Source organism: Schistocerca serialis, chromosome 3, assembly GCF_023864345.2.
Source record: "Schistocerca serialis cubense isolate TAMUIC-IGC-003099 chromosome 3, iqSchSeri2.2, whole genome shotgun sequence".
In the NCBI taxonomy this organism is placed as follows: Eukaryota; Metazoa; Arthropoda; class Insecta; order Orthoptera; family Acrididae; genus Schistocerca; species Schistocerca serialis.
The window spans coordinates 1,624,542-1,646,055 of NC_064640.1; the positions used below are offsets into that span (position 1 = coordinate 1,624,542).

The window sequence follows — 21,514 nt, forward strand, 5'->3', positions numbered from 1 at the left end:
TCTAGTTCAGTGATGGACATGACATCATTGATTTAAACTTGAGATTTCTTCACATTTCTTAGTGCCAAAACACACAATGATGAAAATTAACTTCTGCTATAACTATTTTTATAGTTCAAATAGATCAAGTCGGCTACTATAATTGATGAACTCTAAACAGTGGCAGGTTCTTTCCATGGCAAAGTTGTCATCCAAGTCTACAAAAAACTAAATCTTCAGAAAATAGCATTTGAAAGAACTCAGTCACTGAATATTTACTAACACTTTAACACAGAGAAGTTATGTGGACGACTACAGACATTAAATAATCACACTGAGTGACTGTAACAGTAAGATCTGCTCATATTAGTGACTTTGACATTGAAATGTGGAATGGATGAGTGCACTCTATGGATTTTTACATTGATATATTAAGATAAAAATAGCTAATCATGACTCTGCCGTGGAGAAGTTACTGTAACATTTACTAGGACCTGAATTCCTATTGATATATAAAGAGAACAATTTTGAAATTAGTGGCAATGGCATTATGGGGAAGCAACTAATAATTTGGTTTATCTATGTGATAGATGATTGGGAAATTTAAAAAAAAAGTGGGTGGATTATTTTATTCATATCATGCACACTGCCGTGGAAATTTGCCAAGCCTCTTGTAAATTTAACAGGATAGTAGTTTTCTCCATTTCGCAATTGTCAAATTACTCTGATATCCAAAGCTATTTTCTAGTTACGAAAAATTACATCAAGAAAATTATAACTACACCTATGATTTTATAAACATACTTAAAGGTCCAAATAATAATATTAATTTCTGGGTTTGGAAACTTTAATTATGAATAAAATTTTAGTTAATGACCTTTCACAAATAATAAAATGTTTAGTGATAGAATGAAATGAGGGCTTTCAAATAATTTATGTCATTTTGGAAATAAACAATTGTTAGCTCACAACATTTTCCTGAGCATGTGGCTTCTGAATAAAGCAAATTACAGATTTCTCTTAAAAGAACACATCGAGTGTTGGCATTAGCAGAACTCAGTTAAACTGATAGATAATGAATTTTACTGAAACATTAGCCTAAATAGGAATTTTGGTGCTTTGTGTAAATGTGGTACATCTACTACCAGCAAAATATAAAAAAGAAGTAAGAAGGTTATCTAAGGAGTAGATTTATAGCAAATGGAGTTACTTCAACTTACTAAGTTTCAAGTTCCTCATCTGTACAATAGAAGTATGTATTCTACTGTCCCCACCTTAAAAAAAAAGTGAGTGTACAGTTCTCAAATCCAAAATGGTACATGTCAATCAAAGTTTTTGAAGCTACTGTTGATTACCTTAGCACTGCAGATAATCTAGCTGGATTATGAAAACCTACCAAATGTGGTATATCTTTAACCCAGCACACAGCTGTAAGTTTCTGAGGGGAACACAGTATTTACAAAAATAAAATGCTGTAAAATAATAATAGAGCACTTGTGTACATAGTACACAGATCTACAAAAGCAAACTTAAGAGATTGGCACACAAGGGCAGTCAAATTAATACGAAGAAGGTGGAAAAAAGTAAGTAAACTATTCATTAATACTGAAGGACTTGCCATAGTTGTTAACATACTTATTCCACTGTAATTGCTTTACAATGGTCAATGCCTTTGTGGAAAAATGTTGCCAGGCACACACCTCTTTATCTGAAGCAAAGGTACAGCCATGAATGTCTTGCTTCAGCACTTTAAAAATATGGAAATCACATGGGAAGAGATTGGAACTTAATGGAGAATATGTGTTTCCCAGTGAAACTTCTACAGCGTACTCTATACAGCCTTGGCAGGCATTTTATTGGCAGGTTCCTTAAACTATGCTGCAGAGTTTTGTCTGGGAAGCCTTCACACAACCTCCATACAGTCCCAAATTCTCCTCATGTGATTTCCATATTTTTGGAGCCCTAAAGAAACATTCTTGGCCATTCACTCGGTTCACGCCAAGAGGTGCACACATGGGTACAATCCTGGTTTCGTAGAACACCTCAAACATTTTTCCATGAAGTGATTGACCATCTTGTCTCACAGGGGCATAAATTTATTCACAGCTATGGTGATTACTTTCGAAATACCAAACAGTTAACTTACTTTTTTCCATCAGTCTTGTTTTCATGGAGCTTTCATCTTGTGTACTCATTCTGAAGTTTTGCATCAGAGTAACCAAATGTATTACAACAAAAAAGATGAATGTGACAGTGTTCAGATTCCATGCAGAGCCAATCACAAAATATTTTATTTCATTCATAACTTTCAAATTATTTTTTAATTCTGCTATGTTGACTCAATGATAAATCTATAATGGCAGATCCACGATAAGGTTGGGATTTCTTAATTAATACATACTAAGATAGATTTTTCCATGTGAGCAGTGCAAACCCTCTCTCAGCCTCCGACCCCCCCCCCCCCCCCCCCACACACACAAAAACTCATAACACCAATTTTGTTCATCAGTTTCTTTCGGTGGCAGTGGCAGTGTGCGTAAACACAACTCAAACACACATACCTGGCCACAGTCTCTGGCTGCCAAGGCCAGAATGTGAGCAGCAGTGCAAGATGCTCGAAGTCTTGCCGTGGCAGGCAGAGACTGTGGTCATGTCTGCGCATGTTGCGTTTGTGCGTTGTTTAAATCTAATGAAGAACTGTTTAGCCAAAAGCTGTGTTTGACAGTCTTTTTGTTGTGCCTATCTGCGAATCAGCAACTCCACTATATGGTGGGTAGCAACTATCCTTATCATAATACTGTCAAACATAAATCTTCCTTTTTCTTTGCTGTGAGAAGACATAGCAATCCAGGTACAGTTACTGGCATCACTATTTTAAACCAATCAACTGCTTTTGTTGTTATAACCAGTGCTCGATTTGTGATGGTATGCCATACCAATACCTCTAGTAAGTCACAGTACTGGTACGTCTTCTTTTTTATAAATCAAGCACTGGTCATAACTTACTAATTCTACTTGTTTTGTTTCTTCAAGATCATGTCACATCCAGAAGGTCAAACCGAACTGAACGTATCTAGAAGAAATATTTGTTAATAAGTGTTCATTTTCATAGCCCATTATGTACTCTCACGGACTGATCAATCTGAAGGTACAATCAGAGGAGAGTTGATGTGTGGAAAGAATCAAAGAAAAAGAACTGAACACATGCCAAATAAGAATCTGTGTATTACTGGCCGAATGTGTTACAATTAGCTCCTTATACCTTATTTTAAACAAATACACAGTGAACATTTGATGAGGCTCAAGTTGCAATCACACACACACACACACACACACACACACACACACACAAAAAAAAGACATGACTCCTTTTGCAATAAACAAATTTATTTTACTGCTGTTGTTTTTAACGTGTCATACCAAAAAATCACACCCATTGCAACAGTAACTCCAGCACAAGAGATAGAAGTGTCATCCACGTCAATAAACATTTTATGACATTGGGTTTTCACAGTGGAATGTAAACCATTTCCTTTTCTTATAGTGTATCAATGATACTACCACAGACAGTGACGTAACATTAATATATTACCAGACATTTTAATTTGGCACAGATGGTAAAATAAAAATAATGATCTTGGGTACTGGCTGTTGCCCTATCCCTAGTAACCATCTCAGAACGAATGGTTATGCAATCCTGTAGTCACTCTGTTGGTTGGTTTGTGGGATTGAAGGGACCAGACTGCTAATGCCATTGGTCCCTTGTTCCAAAATCTTCAAACACCCACAAAGAATAATAATGAACAATGGAGACGACACAAGACAAGAAAAACTCAAACAGAGACCAGACAAAATGAATTAAAATCACACAGAGTGTGACAGTGGTTGGCTGACCATAGAGACAAAAAAGCAAAAGCCAACCATCAAGAAACACACTAAAAAACTCAGTCGAAAAACGTAGGCCAAAGGCCAGAGTCAACACAAAATAAAGACAAACACTTAGATCAAGTGATAAAAGCACCCTGCACGAATAAAACGCAAAACAAAGCCTGCCATGGCAGTGTCATCTGTTAAAAGGGCAGGGAGCGTATCAGGCAGCGCAAATGTCTGCCTGAGCACAGCTAAAAGCGGACAGGCCAACAAAATGTGGGCCACCGTCAAAGCCGCCCCGCAGCGACAGAGAGGCGGGTCCTCATGGCTCAGTAAATGTCTGTGCGTCAGCCGAGTGTGGCCAGTGCGGAGCCGACAAAGGACAACTGAGTCCCTGTGCATGGCTCGCATGGATGACTGCCACACAGTTGTCGTCTCCTTGACAGCACGGAGTTTATGAGGTGTGGTCCGATTGCGCCATTCAGCATCCCAAAGTGCGAAAACTTTGCGGCGTAAGACTGCTCGCAAATCAGTCTCTGGGAGGCCAATGTCCAGAGTTGGTTCACTGGTGGCCTGTTTGGCCAGGCGGTCAACATGTTCATTGCCCGGGATGCCGACATGACAAGGCAAGAGTATGGAAGGACTCCTGGACAGCCATCACCAGACGAGAGCGAGGGAAACACTGGTCGATAGCTCGAAAACCCCTCAGGGAGTCGTTATAGATAACGAAGGACTCACCTGAGCAGGAGCGGATATACTCTAGGGCACGAAAGATGGCGATCAGCTCAGCAGTGAAAATGCTGCAGCCAGCCGGCAATGAGCATTGTTCGTAATGGTCCCCTAGAGTGAGAGCATAACAGACACGACCAGCAACCATCGAACCGCCAGTGTAAACAATGCCAGAGCCCTGATACATGGCAAGGATGGAAAGAAAACGGTGGCGGAAGGCCTCTGGAGGGACTGAGTCCTTCGGGCTCTGTGCCAATTCCAGCTAAAGGTGAGGGCGAGGCACACACCACGGGGCTGTACGCAGGGGGGCCCGGAAAGGAGGTGGAAGAGGGAAAACCCCAAGCCCAGACTTGGACCGCAATCGTACAACCCGACCGGGACCGACGTTCTGGGAGATCAACGGCCAACTGAGGGAACAGGAGACAATAATCATGGTGCCCAGGCAAGCTACAAACATGTGTAGCATAAGCGGCCAGTAAACGTTGGCGCCGTAACCAAAGTGGAGGGACACCTGCCTCCACAAGTATGTTGTTCACAGGACTGGTCCGGAAAGCATCAGTGGCAAGTCGAATCCCACTGTGAAGGATTGGGTCTAGCACCAGCAACGCAGAAAGGGATGCTGAACCATAAGCCAGGCTCCCATAATCCAGACGGGACTGGATTAACGCCTGGTAGAGCCGTAAGAGGGTAGCTCGGTCGCCACCCCAGCTAGTGTGGCTCAAGCATCGCAGAGCATTAAGATGCCCCCAACACATCTGTTTAAGCTGCCGAATATGTGGGAGCCAAGTCAACCGGGCATCAAAAACCACACCCAAAAACCGATGCGTCTCCTCCACAACAAGAAGTTCACTGGCAAAATAAAGCCGCGGCTCAGGGTGAAGAAATGCATAACGCAGGTCTCGGCAGCCGAAAACTGGAAGCCGTACGCTACAGCCCTAGACTACGCCTTGCGGATAGCCCCCTGCAGCTGATGTTCAGCAGCTGCATTGCCAATGGAGCTATAGTAGAGTCACAAGGCATCAGCATACAAGGAAGCTGAGACAGACATTCCCACCGCCGCAGCGAGCCCATTAATTGCAATTAAAAACAGGCAGACACTTAAGAAGATCCCTGTGGTACCCCATTCTCTTGAACTCGGAGGGAACTAGGGGAGGCTGTGACCTGCATGCAGAAGGTACGATGCAACAGAAAATTTCGTATGAAAATCGGCTGCGGACCCCGAAGTCCCCAACCATAACGCGGAGAGAGGATGTGATTGTGCCATGTCGTATCGTATGCCTTCCGCATGTCAAAAAAGACAGCGACGAGGTGCTGATGGTGGGCAAAGGCCCGTAGGGACGGCTGACTCCAGGCTCACCAGATTGTTGGTGGCAGAGTGGCCTTTACGGAACCCACCCTGAGACGGAGCCAGAAGGCCCCGAGACTCGAGTACCCAGCTCAACTGCCGGCTCACCAGTCGTTCGAGCAACTTGCAAAGAACGTTGGTGAGGCTAATGGGGCGGTAGCTGTCCACCTCCAATGGGTTCTTGCCAGGTTTCAAAACAGGCATAACAATGCTTTCCCGCCATTGCGACGGAAACTCACCCTCGACACTGATACGGGTGTAAAGGTCGAGGAGGCGTCACTGGCAGTCCACTGAGAGGTGTTTCAGCATCTGACAGTGGATACAATCTGGCCCGGGAGCTGTATCAGGGCAAGCGGCTAGGGCACTGTGGGATTCCCACTCACTGAATGGAACATTGTAGGATTCAGGATGGCGGGTATGAAATGAAAGGCTCCGATGTTCCATCCGCTCTTTAATGTAGCAGAAGGCCAGTGGGTAATTCACATAAGCGTAACTGAGACCAAAATGGTATGCTAAGCGGTTTGCATTATGTTGGAGTCAGTACAAACTGCTCCATTCAGTGACAGCGCAGGGACACTGACAGGGGTCCGATAGCCATAGAGGCACCTAATCTTTGCCCAAACCTGTGACACAGAGATATGGAGGCCAATGGTGGAGACATACCGTTCCCAGCACTCCTGCTTGTGTTGGCGGATGATGCGGCGGGCCCGCGCACGGAGCTGTTTAAAGGCGATGACGTTTTCTAATGAGGGATGCCGCTTGTGACGCTGGAGCACCCGCCTGCGATCTTTAATCCCCTCGGCAATCGCAGGCGACCACCAAGGCACAGTTCTCCGCTGAGGGGACCCAGAAGAATGGGGAATGGCAGGTTCTGCGGCAGTAACGATGCCAGTGGTGACCAAGTGAACCACCCCATCAATGGCTTCATTAAAAAGAGGCTCAATAATGGCAATAGAGGAGAACAAGTCCCAGTCCACCTTATTCATAGCCCATCTGCAAGGGCGCCTAGAAGAGTGACACTGTGGCAGTGACAGAAAGATCGGAAAGTGGTCACTACCACACAGGTCGTCACGCACACTCCATTGGACAGACGGTAAGAGGCTAGGGCTGCAGATTGAAAGGTCGATGGTGGAGTACGTGCCATGCGCCACACTGAAATGAGTGAAGGAACCATTGTTTAAAAGGGAGAGGTCGAGCTGTGCCAATACATTCTCAATGGTGGCGCCTCGACCTGTCGCCACTGACCCACCCCACAGAGGGTTATGGGTGTTGAAGTCGCCAAGTAACAGGAAAGGTGGTGGCAATTGGGCTATCAGTGCAGCCAAGACATGCTGTGGGATATCACCATCCAGTGGAAGATACAGGCTGCAGACAGCCTCTAAAGGTGTTTGTAGAGGGACATACTCGCTGTGAAGAGACTGAAGGACATAGATGCAGATGCCACCAGATATCCTTTCATAAGCTGCCCGGTTCTTACAATAACCCCGATAGCGACGGAGGGCGAGGGTTCGCATCGCTGGAAACCAAGTTTCTTGAAGAGCAATGCAGAGGAAAGGGTGAAGGCTGAGAAGCTGTCAGAGCTCAGCAAGATGGTGGAAGAAACCGCTGCAGTTCCACTGGAGGATGACATTGTCCATGGCTGAGAAAGGCGTGAAGGGACTGAGGAGGCAAATTACGTTGCTGGGTCACCTGCTGCCACCGATCGAGTACTGACAAGAGTGACATCCATCATGTCCAAGGGACCGGTGAGATCGTGGTCCTCAGCGGATGCAAGAATCTCATCCTCATCCTCAGACACAGAGCTTGTAGGTAGCGGTGGAGTACGTGCCACCGCAGGTGCCTTGGTCTTAGGGGTTTTCAATTTTGCTTTCTCATGCTGTTACCTTGGTTGCCCTTGCTGGGAGGGCTTTTTTGAGTCTGTCTCCGGGACCAAAGATGATCGCGAAGCTCGATGACCAGTGACTTGTGGCTTCTTCAGCCACTGGTGGGTGTCTGCCGTGCTGCTGGTAGGAACCTGGGAAGGGAGTGACCCAAGGGATCCCTTCCAAGTTAGAGAAGCTGAAAAAGACAAGCTTCTCTGGCTTAGAAGTGGGGACTGGTGTCCCCAGTGGTTGAGGGGGCGCTGCTCCCGAGGTAGGTGGTGCAGCAGCAACAGAGAGAGAAGTGGCCCCCACCGTCAAGGGGGCAGGTGTGGTCCTCTGGCTCTGAGAGCTGACGGTATGTGGTGCAGCTATGGGAACTGTAGCAGGAGTGCCGGTGGCTGCATAATATGATGTCATGCGTACTGGATAAAGTTGTTCAAATTTCTGTTTAACCTCAGTGTAGGTCAGTCGATCCAGGGTCTTGTATTCCATTATTTTCCATTCTTTCTGTAGAATCTTACAGTCCGGCGAGCCCCGGTGGACGCACCGGACGAAATCGACACCTCGTCGCTCTAAGCTGGCACGCAGCTCGTCATCGGACTGTAAAAGAAGATCTCTGTGGAAAATAATGTCCTGGACCATGTTTAAGCTTTTATGTGGGGTGATAGTAACAGAAACATCCCCCATCTTCGTACAAGAGAGCAAGGCTCGTGACTGGGCAGAGGATGCTGATTTTATCAAGACTGCCCCTGACCGCATTTTGGACAATCCCTCCACCTCCCTGAACTTGTCCTCTAAATGCTCTACAAAGAACTGAGGCTTCATGCACACAAAGGATTCCCCGTCAGCTCTGGTACAGGTGAGGTACCGGGGCAAATACATTTCGCTCTCATTCACAGCCTTTCGTTCCTCCCACGGTGTGGCCAGGGAGGGGAAACATTTGGGGTGATACACATTAGCTTTAAAGTGAGCCCTCGAATGCTTAGAGACTGCTGGTGTGCAACGATTCATTGCATGTCACCCGCCCTGATTCCACCTACTCGACCAAGGGCCCTCCCCACGGGCGCCACCAAGCCACAGCAAGGGCCACCTGGCAGGATGGCCATTGCCGGGAGTCCTGATGCCCCAGGGAGATGGGCATCTACTCCTTGGCATACATGGGGAGTTAACAGCGCAGGCATCAGTAGAGCGATCCCTGTGTTGTCAGGGAGCTACAACCAACAGGGTACATGGCGGCCCCACCACAATGGACTGGCTGCCGTGATGGATATTAGGTGCAATAAAGTCCATGGTCGTCGTCCCGCAGAAAGCAACACTACACAGTGCATAGTGGAAATTGCACCCAGGAACGCATCCTCACCCAAGAGATGGTTGTGTGATCATGTAGTCACTCTGTTGTGGTACTGGATTTGCAATGTGCTTCTGAAAATAAATCAAAGATATATTGAATGAATTATTGAATATTTATTGATAGAACCTGGCAGTAATGGAAACAACAAACATAAGCAGAATAACATCAGTACATGTAAAATTAGAAAAGAAGTACATACTGATCAGTAACATGTTTACCTAGCAGTAAAAACTCCTACATTTGAGCACATATTAAGTTGTTAAATGGTGGAACATATAATCAACTAATCTGATCTTGTATTGCATTCACACTGCAGCTGGGCAGCTGAAGATAGTGATGCTACGCATTTACTGACTGTCATTATGTAAGTATGTGTTCAAGGCATTAAGCATTCTAATAGCACCTTCACGTTATATACATTTACTAACGTGGCTTGACATAAATAAACCATCACAATTTCAAAAGAATAGAAATTTATTCTACTCATTCATCATAGTCCGTACATCACACCAAGAAGGTGAACAAGAACAGAAATTTCTTCTACTCTACCACCAAGAAGGTGAACCTACAGGGAGCAATTGAAGGTAAACAGTAACAAAAGACAACCAAACATTCCTTAAGCTGTACACTATATTAACAAGAAACTATCACAATACTGCTTAATGCTAGTTGTGTTTATGCCAGTTATATGTGTTCTAGTGAATTACAAAGAAAGGTGCTGCTGCTACTTTAGTTATATTAGGTAGCTGCAGGATGTCTTATAAGAAACTTAATATTTACTTCATTAATCAAGTATTTTTTCAAAGAAAACAGTAACCTAAATATGTAATTACATAGGACAGTTTACAACACACTACCTGCCACAAATCCTTGTACTAAGATAATCAATGGAAGGAGTCACCAATGAGATATGTTTTAAATTTTCCTTTGAATTTGCTGAGACAACTAATTACTTGTTGTATGTTAGATGGGAGCTTCTCAAATATCTTCATACCATAGTACATAACTTTCTTAAATCCTAGTTAAGGATGGAAAGTTTACAGAAAAGTTATATTTCTGTCTTGTATTTATAGAGCAGATCAAATTTCAGCTTGAACTGATTTTTTCACAACCACACTACGCCTTGATTAATATAACTCTGTGATAGTGGCAGTGGCTAAGAGTCAACAACTGCCGTTCTTTCTTGACACCTATGTGTCCGCTATAATGACTGAGTTTTTAGGCACTGCACAGTTTTCTCAGCTGCAGTACAATGCACAGGAAGGTGAGAGGCAACTGTTGCCCTTTCCACCATCCCCACTGATGTACTTCCCACTGCTGCTGACAATGACAACAATAAAAGTAATCCGAATGTATGTTTTGCTCTATTTGCATTGCATGTGCAGTTCTTCCTTAAGTATGTGGAATGATGTATATAACGAACGACCCTGCACCCACATAGCTGTCTGTCAACCAAGAGGTTCTTTTAATCAAAATTTAGAAGAAAACATAATAATTGTTTATCACTAAGTCTGCTAAAGGTTCACAAAAGTGATCGACAATAGCCACAAAAGTTTTCTGTTATTGTCCCACTAATATAATCTGAGAGGCGCTTAAAAAAAAAAAAAAAAAAACCAACTTTCCAGAAATTACTGTCAGCCACGTTTTGTATTATTTTTTAATCTTTATTTACCAAGACGAGTTTTGAATCACTATCATCAGGTGGTACATACTTATTGCATGTTTGCAGCTTTGTTGGAGTTGCGCAGCTGTGGCCAGGTGTGAACTGTACATAGTTCTAACCACATTCGGCGCCTATATGTTTCGTTCTCTTGCCATAACTACATGAGACACAAGAATGCTGCAGATATGCAATAAATATGTACCATCTGATGATAAATCATTTGTTAATTTAAAACCAGTCATGGTAAATAGAAACTGAAGAACAAAACCAAAGGCAACTGGCTGCTGTAAACCCTTACAAAAATTTAAATCTGAACTGAAATTGCTTCTTCTGGCAACTTCTGCTCTAAAAATGGATATTTAACAGAAACCTTGTGGTATAAAAAAGACTACAATGATTGCTTGTGCTATTTAGAAGTAGATGTAAACATTCTGTAACAGTAACATGAACAGTGAATGAGACCAATATGTTCATTATCATTACTTTTCAGCCAAAAAGCTAGCTGGTAACCTGCAAATAGCCAGTATGTAGCCATAAACAAAGACACAGAGTGTAAATCCAAAGTAATCTACACCATTTTGATAGAAACAGACCAATGGTCCTTGGAACACAGCATTACTTGTAACTAATCAAAACACACACAAACTATATCCGAAGAATAAAATCAGTTTATATAAAGTGATCTACTTCTCAATGATAAATGATAGATTGGTGTAAAGTCATGACTCCACCTGCCTGTTTTGACCAGTAATGCCATCAACATGGTGTACACTATTTCAAATACATACAATATGGTGACCACGACATCACTCACTACACCTGCGAACAAACATAAATAGCATGTGAAGTATTTAATTCCAGCAATAGAATGAAACTAACACAACCAAATGAAGAGGACAAACTAAATAAACAACAGTAAGGATAATGACATCACTGCAAAACAAATATTCACCCAAAAATCACGCACACGAAACCCCCAAAACTTAACAAAAAAAATTACAAAAATGAAAACTACTGGTGTTGTAAATTTCACGTGACCTATATATCTCAAATGAAGACCTCAATACCAGTAACCCGTACAGAACTCAAAAACGCAACACAATTTTCACTTGAGCTACACAGCTCCAACACAGCCCTCGATACCAGAAACCGACCACTCTACAACATGGTGTTGCAAATTTCACTTCACCCAGAAAGCTCTAGCAAAGCCCTAGATACAACACTTTCACTTACTCCATCTAAACCAAAGTTCTCAGTACAACAAACCAAACCATGTTCACATGACTAATATCAGAAATGTATCCTAAACAATGATGGTACATCAGTACCCATGATACCTGCCAATAACATTCCAACAATTACTGAACACAATCAAGGAAATTCCGAAAATTTATGAAAACTTTCACCACCAAAATCTCGCTTTGAGACGTATCAAGTGTTATAGGAAATTATACAAGGAAGTAATTACTGCAGCAAAAAAGTTAAATAATGATTCATATATCAGTAGAAATAATGGCAGCAAAAAAATGAAATCAGTTTGGAAAGTGATCAATAGTAACATAGGAAGAAGCAAAGTAAGAAACAACAACATTGTTATTAAAACTGAGGACAAAACTATAAATGATCCATTACACATTGCCAATATATTCAACTGTCATTATACAAGTGTAGTTCAAAACCTAATACGAACCCAAAGTAGTACAGTCATCAGTCATAACATCGCATTGAATCCCAGAACTATGTTTCTGTATCCTGTAACAGTACATGAGGTAGAGAATGCTATCGGCAAACTAAAAAATAAATTATCCTGTGGCACCAATGGCATTCCAGACAAAATCATTAAACACAGCAGATATATTACTCCTCTTCTTGTAGATATAATTAATGCATCTTTCAGTACTGGCACTTTCTCTAGAAAGCTGAATCAATCAATTATAAAATCATTATACAAAGATGGGGATCGTTATGACGTAAAAAACTACAGGCCTTTATCAATGTTATCTTGTTTTTCAAAAATTATAGAAAGAGTAATGTATGGAAGACTCTCTACTTTCCTAATGAAAAAAGTGGGATATTGGTCAATGAACAAAATCGCTTTCGAAAGAACAGATCTGTGGTGTCACCGCCAGACACCACACTTGCTAGGTGGTAGCTTTTAAATCGGCCGCGGTCCGCTAGTATATGACGGACCCGCGTGTCGCCACTATCAGTAATTGCAGACCGAGCGCCACCACACGGCAGGTCTAGAGAGACTTACTAGCACTCGCCCCAGTTGTACGGACGACGTAGCTAGCGATGCACACTGACGAAGCCTCGCTGATTTGGAGAGCCGATAGTTAGAATAGCCTTCAGCTAAGTCAATGGCTACGACCTAGCAAGGCGCCATTAGCCTTACGTAGCTTGTATCTAAAGAGTCTCACTTGTATCGTCAAGAGCGATGTACCACAAGGATGGATTAAAGTTAAGTATTCCAGCAGCTACGTACTTTTCTTTATAGCATTCATTACGTATCCTGTTTCAGAACTCACGCCCATCTGTGTGAGCTTAGCGCGTGCCTTTCGGCTACTTCCGAGTGGCGTGGCTGTCTTGTTACGCCACAACAAGATCAACTGAAACAGCTATATACAACTTTCTAAAACTCGTCCTAAATTCCATTGATAATAATGAAGTAAATTGTGGGGTCTTTTTAGATTTATCAAAGGCCTTTGACGTTATTGATCATAAACTACTGCTCGAAAACAAGACAGAGTAATGACTTTCACAGAGAAGTGCATAACAAAAGCCCAGTACAGCAAGAGTGTAATATACCACCCGAAAATTCTCTATAGTGCTCGTCCCTTAAAAATTAAAAGGACTCAGAAGCTCTGCAGTTTTAAAAGTGAACCTAAAATAATGTTAATTAGTAATAGTTTTTACAGTGTTAGTGAATACATGAATTCTTCAGAAAGATAGCGCGTGTTCACCTATCTTATAATTCACTCATATACAAACTTGTGTCGTGGGGTAGACTCTTTTATGAACACACAAAAATTAATTAATTAGTCGATATAGAGTGTTATAATAATTGTTTCTTGTTGCTGTCCATTATACACAGAATATATGTAACTTATTTGTGTCCTATACTGTTACAAATTTATATCATGTAAGCTATAATTGTTTTTGCCTATATATTTAATTCAGATTTGTTCACTGATATTTTTTACACAATATGTTGTTATTCATATTTTTTCTGTATGTAACACATGACAAATCCCATATCATTGTACATGATAAAACGGGTGCTCAATAAGTCAAATCAAATCAAATCACCAATTTCAATATACACAAACAACTTCGCCTATTGCAACAAGCAATGAGTTACTCATAAATATCTGTATCTTCTTCACAACAGAAGAAAAAAGAAAAATATTAAATCTACAACCACGGCACTAATATTTCCAAATATAAAAATGAATCCATCAGCTAAAATATGCAAATTCAAAGTAACTCACAAATTCTTTCAATACCAACATGAAACATTCAATTCATGTCAAACTACTCATTAACAAACGTGCAGCACAACAGAGTGCCACCAAATACTACAACACACAATATACATACACAAAGACTCAAAAACATCAAGGCTCACCATGACATTACAGGTCAAGGCAGATGGGTGTAGTATCAGCCGTGACCTTGTGCAAATAGCCTTACATTAGCCTCAGATAGGAAATAGTGATGAGGCAATGACTGCCAATTGGCAAGAGAACAGGACTAAATTATCAAGAATGAAACTTAATTACAGTTGGAACATTTGTTCAGAGTTTGCATGTTTTTGGTACAACCCAAAAAGTCCAGTAGGCCTACTGCCTGCTTTGCACCCAGGTGATCTTTCTCACTGTACTGGCCCACAAACAGAATACTTTCATTCAATCTGTCCTAAACAGCATTTTCTTTCTAAGCAGCGCAGCTAAGATCTAAAAATTGTCCATTCTACCATTGAAATTCTAATACTTTCATCCTAAACCATTTACTCCCCAATGGTACTTCTGATTAATAATGAAGAGTTAAATTGGTAGAGATTTATTTGATCTGCGAATTTTCTGAACGGCAGGCGAGACATTCATATGAATCCTTATCTGCTATTTCAGCATCTTGTTTTGCAAATGCGAATTTCCCACAGTATCTCCAGTTTCGCTGCATTTCTCTTCCTGCTTTAAGCGAGCTTCAGTGACTAAAAATAAGGTTCAACAACTCCATTACCTAACATCTCAACATGTTTAAACGAGACTTACCTTTGAAGAAGCCTTCCAACAGCCACTACAACAGTACTAAATTGCATACAACACAGCTATGGAGCTAACTCTGCCATTTATAACGTTCATAAGTACAACACTACACGTGCAACTTGAGTACATATGTCACAGTATTAAATAACTCCTACACATTTATATTCTGTGGGAAAATACGATATTCTAACTACAATCATTTTAACAGATCAACTGGTTTGCGTCCCAAAATGCGAATGTATATTACGTTTCCCGTTTTCTCTTCAACAATATTGCGTTTCGCTTTTCGTCTCCTAGAAATCACAATACCACAGAGCCTATTAACGAGTTACTACAAAAGATCCACACGCATATACCACCTCGACGAAAACAATAACAAACACAGACCTTTCTGCCCGCCAACAATGTCGTCTTCAAAGATAATACTCACAACGCCTTCAACTGACTTGAGTCTACAGACAGAGCTACAAGCAACTACGGCACTGGAGCCGAGCGACCTTTCACGAAAAGAAATGAAGATTCACGAGGTAGCAGATGACACGCAACTGCGGCTGACAAGAGAGCCACTTTGTGAAAAGGAGACCTTTTACTTACTGTATTATAAATTTTTACTGTTTTAATCATGAATGTACAGAAAATAAAACTATTAAACAAGAAAGCCTTACATACAGCACTGATTTAAATTAATTTCTTCATATTTAATAAGGGATGATAGTCACTCTTATGCCACTGACTTAAGTTTAATAGCAACAACATAATTATGATGTGAACTGCAAAATACTAAGAAATGTCACAAACAAAGGAATTAGGTAAGGTAAATTTTAATAGTATCCCTTTACAGGGTATCATCAATGTACTTCTAGAAAAACTGGTTGTGCTGTTAGATGTACTAAGAGGGACCAGATGGTTGCATTATGACATAGTAATTGGTGTAGATCTGAATGCAGATTTTGATATAACAACACATAAACGTACTGTGACTGAGTTGAAAGGCCTTCTAAGACAGTGCAATTTGCACTCAATCAATAACAGGCCCACAAGAGATAAAGCATGTCTAGACAATATTTTTGTCAACTTTAAAACTACAGAAGAATCATGTGATGTTACAGCGTTTCCATTTCAGATCATCACTCTGTATCTTTAAACCATACAAGTAGGTTCTGTATTGATAAGAGTAATATTCCTAAGCCTGTCCCAAAAGTTATAATCACCAGACCTGTCACAGATGACATAATTGCTCAGCTCTGTAAGTCGCTTGCTGAGAGAGACTTGTTCAACCAATGTCATGGCGACACAAGTTATAGTCTTAGTGCTGATTTGTCAGGGAAACTATTATTTGAGAGATTTTTAAAACATTTCTCACGCAATTTAATGACAACATCCCCATAAAGAAATGCAAATTAACTGACAAAGGCTTTACAAACAGACAAAATCCATGGTACACTAAACGATTATCAAATATGAAAGATTAGATTAGATTAGATTAGATTAATACTAGATCCATGGATCATGAATACGATATTTCGTAATGATGTGGAACGAGTCGAATTTTCCAATACATGACATAATTAGGTTAAATTAACAACATACTTAAGTTAATATAACAACTTTATTTTTTTGTGTTTTTTTCTTTATTTTTATTTTTTTTTACTTTTTTAATATTTTTGTTTTGTTCTTTTTTTTCTTAATTTATATCTAAAAATTCCTCTATGGAGTAGAGGAGTTGTCATTCAGAAATTCTTTTAATTTCTTCTTAAATACTTGTTGGTTATCTGTCAGACTTTTGATACTATTTGGTAAGTGACCAAAGACTTTAGTGCCAGTATAATTCACCCCTTTCTGTGCCAAAGTTAGATTTAATCTTGAATAGTGAAGATCGTCCTTTCTCCTAGTATTGTAGTTATGCACACTGCTATTACTTTTAAATTGGGTTTGGTTGTTAATAACAAATTTCATAAGAGAGTATATATACTGAGAAGCTACTGTGAATATCCCTAGATCCTTAAATAAATGTCTGCAGGATGATCTTGGGTGGACTCCAGCTATTATTCTGATTACACGCTTTTGTGCAATAAATACTTTATTCCTCAGTGATGAATTACCCCAAAATATGATGCCATATGAAAGCAATGAGTGAAAATAGGCGTAGTAAGCTAATTTATTAAGATGTTTATCACCAAAATTTGCAATGACCCTTATTGCATAAGTAGCTGAACTCAAACGTTTCAGCAGATCATCAATGTGTTTCTTCCAATTTAATCTCTCATCAATGGACACACCTAAAAATTTGGAAAATTCTACCTTAGCTATATGCTTCTGATTAAGGTCTATATTTATTAATGGCGTCATACCATGCACTGTACGGAACTGTATGTACTGTGTCTTATCAAAATTCAGTGAGAGTCCGTTTACAAGGAACCACTTAGTAATTTTCTGAAAGACAGTATTGACAATTTCATCAGTTAAGTCTTGTTTGTCAGGTGTGATTACTATACTTGTATCATCAGCAAAGAGAACTAACTTTGCCTCTTCATGAATATAGAATGGCAAGTCATTAATATATAATAAGAACAACAAAGGACCCAAGACTGACCCTTATGGAACCCCATTCTTGATAGTTCCCCAGTTTGAGGAATGTGCTGATCTTTGCATGTTATGAGACCTACTTATTGCAACTTTCTGCACTCTTCCAGTTAGGTACGAATTAAACCATTTGTGCACTGTCCCACTCATGCCACAATACTTGAGCTTGTCTAGCAGAATTTCATGATTTACACAATCAAAAGCCTTTGAGAGATCACAAAAAATCCCAATGGGTGGTGTTCGGTTATTCATATCATTCAAAATTTGACTGGTGAAAGCATATATGGCATTTTCTGTTGAAAAACCTTTCTGGAAACCAAACTGACATTTTGTTAGTACTTCATTTTTACAGAAATGTCGAGTATAGAACAAGTCAAGGTAGGTGTTCCGCAGGGATCTGTACTGGGCCTCTTTTTATTCCTAATAATGATAAATGATTTGCCATCATTTATCAAGTCCACCACTGTGTTGTATGCAGATGATACAACATTTCTTCATGCTAGTAATGATTTCAATAGCCTTAAAACTTGTGCAGCAAAGACAATTGACCAAGCATCCTGTTGGTTCAAGGCAAATGGATTTCTGCTGAATGAAAACAAAACACAGCAGATGGTTTGTAGTCTTAGAGATAAGCTTCTGTCAGACGATCCACATTATGTCAAATCTTTGGGGGTATACATAGTTGATAAATTATCTTGGGGTCAACATGTACAATATATTAGTGGTAAGTTGTCAAGAGTTATTTACCTGTTAAGGCGACTTGTGGATTGTGTTCCTGAAAAATATGTTAGAACTTCCTATTTTTCATTCTTTCAAAGTATAATAACATATGGAATTATTTTGTGGGGGAACTCTAACTGTGTACATTACATATTAATACTGCAAAAAAAAAAGCTATTAGGATAATTACTGGTTCTGCATTTAAGGCAAACTGTAAACCATTGTTCTATGAACAAAAAATCATGACTGTTATAAACCTGTACATATAATATGTTCTAATTTATACGAAGAAGAAATTACCAGAAACAAAAACCAGAGAAAATGTACATAGCCACAATACAAGAAGGAATAGGTGCCTCTATATTCCTTACCACAGAGTGTTTAAGTCACTCAACAGATATGAAATCATGGGGTACAAATTATTTAATAATCTGCCTCAATCTGTTCAAGAATTACCTGAAAAATTATTCAAACAAACAATTCATGACTGGCTAGTCCTCCACTCATTCTATGATATAAGAGAATTTATCAACTGTAATATAATACTATAATGTTAACAACAAACCTGGTGTTTCTTTCAAACTATTAATTGTATTTTAGTATGTGTATGACGTTGTCTATTGCTGTAATGGCCGAATGACAATAAAATTATTATTATTATTACTGATGTATGCAGACCTGACAGTCAATACAAATCAAATTACAGTTGCAGTCTTGCACATTTTGCTGTACAAAATAAGTGACGCCCACCTCAGAAGTAGATGGTACAAGCCAGCCTTTTCCTTCTACAACTATGCGTTCCTGAACCACCTCAGAAGGTGGTTCAGGAAGGTGGTTAAGTCATGCTTTGAGCGAATATCCTGGAGTTTGCTTGTCAGTTTTCCCTTGATCAGAATAATGAGCCTGTCATGTAATTTGTCCCTGACGAAGCTCATTAATGCATGAATAGATTTGTCAAGTCGTTTTACATGTTTACCACACAAATATATGTATTTTATTGTTCCATGCAGCCTTTCAATATGTATGTTTGTATTGATACCACTGTTGGCTCTGTAACAATATGCGCAGCACCTGGTGCTTTTAGCATAATGTTCTTGGAGGTAGAACCCAAACTAAGCTGTTACAGGACCTGAAACCAGGCGCTCCAGAGCTAAAGGAAATACATGCTGAAGTGTTATGACATCTCTTTCCTGCATTAAACTCCTCACTAGCTTATAAGTTTCAATCTGTCTTTCCTTTGATTTTATTTTAATACATGTATTTTCCCTCCACGCCCGGTCTGTATGCCACGAGCAATAAAGTCTTCTCACAGGTTGCGGCGTAGCGCCTCCGCATCGCTCCTGTCACTTGTTAGGACGATATCGTTATAGGCATGAGTCATCGACAGATGTCACCAGCTGACATGGACCTGAGTTACAGAGCTGCACGTAGTTGTACTAGTAGGCGGCAGAGGTAAGCAGTTGACGGACAGTGCTAGCAGTCATAGTCAAAACCATATTGTAAAGTTATGGTTGACTAATATTTAATGTATTTGCATAATTATAATTGTTTTACATGTGTAGTAATTAGCAGTGTGAGTGTTGTATGAGTGAAGAAGAACATAAGTAAATGAAAATTGTTTTGTTTATTCACGAAGTACCAGTTAAACTATACAGGGGATTTACTATAATTAAATGTGCAGTCAGTTTATGGTACTAATAAATCTCGAGTAGAACACAAATTAATCGGTAATTTCAGAAGGAGTAATTTTATATTGGATTCTTTTCTAAATTTATTTACTTAGCAATTGCCATAGAAAGAAATGTTTTACTATGATTGGTCATTGAAGTAAAGCGCGGGATAATACTGCAACCTGATTTGCTGTTTGTGATATCAGCCAATCAGAAAAATGCAGGCTCGCGCCAGTCTATGTTGGGAACAAAGCCTTTGGTGTGATCTAGAGAAGTCGGGGCTGAGGGTTCGAACTAGTAACATGTCATTGAAAGCAGCTCCTGCGAAAGTGCCGTAAAATCGCGGAAAAATGCTAATTACGAGTTGGCGAAGTAGTACAAAGTGTATTTAAGTGAACGGTATAGTGAAAGTCATGTGGAATTTTGGACGGAACATCAAAATTATTGCTTTTGACCGTTAGTTAAAACCGCGTAGCGTGTTGTGCGGTCTAAGACCGGAGCAGGTATTACGTGTAGAGCAGAGTGCACAACATTTGAGCGAGTATTTTCATAACTAAACGATCTAGTGAACTCTACTAACTTCGGTAACGGGTGTAAATACCATAAACTGGCTACATGTGTGATTGTAGTGTGCGTGGAAGCTTTACATTGTCTAGACACTTAGTACGGACTTGGCAGCAGTAACTGTGATCTTTATCGTAAAAATAGACGTGAAAATTTACATTGCCAAGTTAAAACTTTTATTTCGGTACTAGCCACATCCCATTTACCGGACAATTCTATGTATGTTGTGATCTGCAATAGACAGTAGTGCTCTGGTATTTTCTACTACAGCTTTTAGCTAGACAAATGGACATTGCTGGACATTGGCAGGGCGGTAAAAAGTAACGTGCCGCGCTGCAAGGTTCTTCCATTTGTGAAAGCCAAGCATTTTAAAAAGACTCAGCTAAATCTGACATGAACACTTGAGGACGTACTTTTCCTACTTTAGTTTTCATTTCATTAAAAAATAATGACAGCACATCTTGATCAGACCTGTGTGAGATAAGAAAAGTACGTACTTTTCCTACTTTAGTTTTCATTTCATTAAAAAATAATGACAGCACATTTTGATCAGACCTGTGTGAGATAAGAAAAGCACAAGGAAAACCTTGTCTCATGTCGTCAAGCACAAGAAGTGTAATTAACTCGAAACGATCCATGAGTTCCATCGATGCAAATACAGTCACTGCCGTACTACTTCAGAATTTCACATTGAGCATTCTTCATAATGATGAGGACAAAGTCTTCACTTCTCAGGAGACGTTGACTTTGGCTGCTTGTACCTTGTGGTTTGTAGAATAAAACACAGGGATTACCGTTGGCATTGATTTCGTTTACCCACGCTTCTACGCTGATGCCATCGTCTTTATGTCTCATGACCTCAGAACGTAAATTATTACACTGCTCAATCTTGTATAAATCTTTATCTGTC

At 40.2% G+C, this 21,514-nt stretch overlaps 1 protein-coding gene across 1 annotated transcript; it reads right to left on the reverse strand.

The window, feature by feature from the left end:
* Nucleotides 1-3,359: 3,359 nt before the first annotated feature.
* Nucleotides 3,360-15,458, reverse strand: LOC126469659 (uncharacterized). The gene is made up of 2 exons (XM_050096794.1): nucleotides 15,074-15,458; nucleotides 3,360-9,207 (listed from the first exon to the last, which is right to left on the reverse strand). Exon 2 carries the CDS (start codon nucleotides 8,794-8,796, stop codon nucleotides 7,795-7,797), a length of 1,002 nt encoding a protein of 333 aa, XP_049952751.1. The 5' UTR covers nucleotides 8,797-9,207; nucleotides 15,074-15,458; the 3' UTR covers nucleotides 3,360-7,794.
* Between the last annotated feature and the right edge of the window lie 6,056 nt (nucleotides 15,459-21,514).

What these genes read in the sequence shown, in the direction of transcription:
- LOC126469659 (XM_050096794.1), bottom strand. Translation starts at nt 8,796, where the DNA reads ATGAATCGTTGCACACCAGCAGTCTCTAAGCATTCGAGGGCTCACTTT.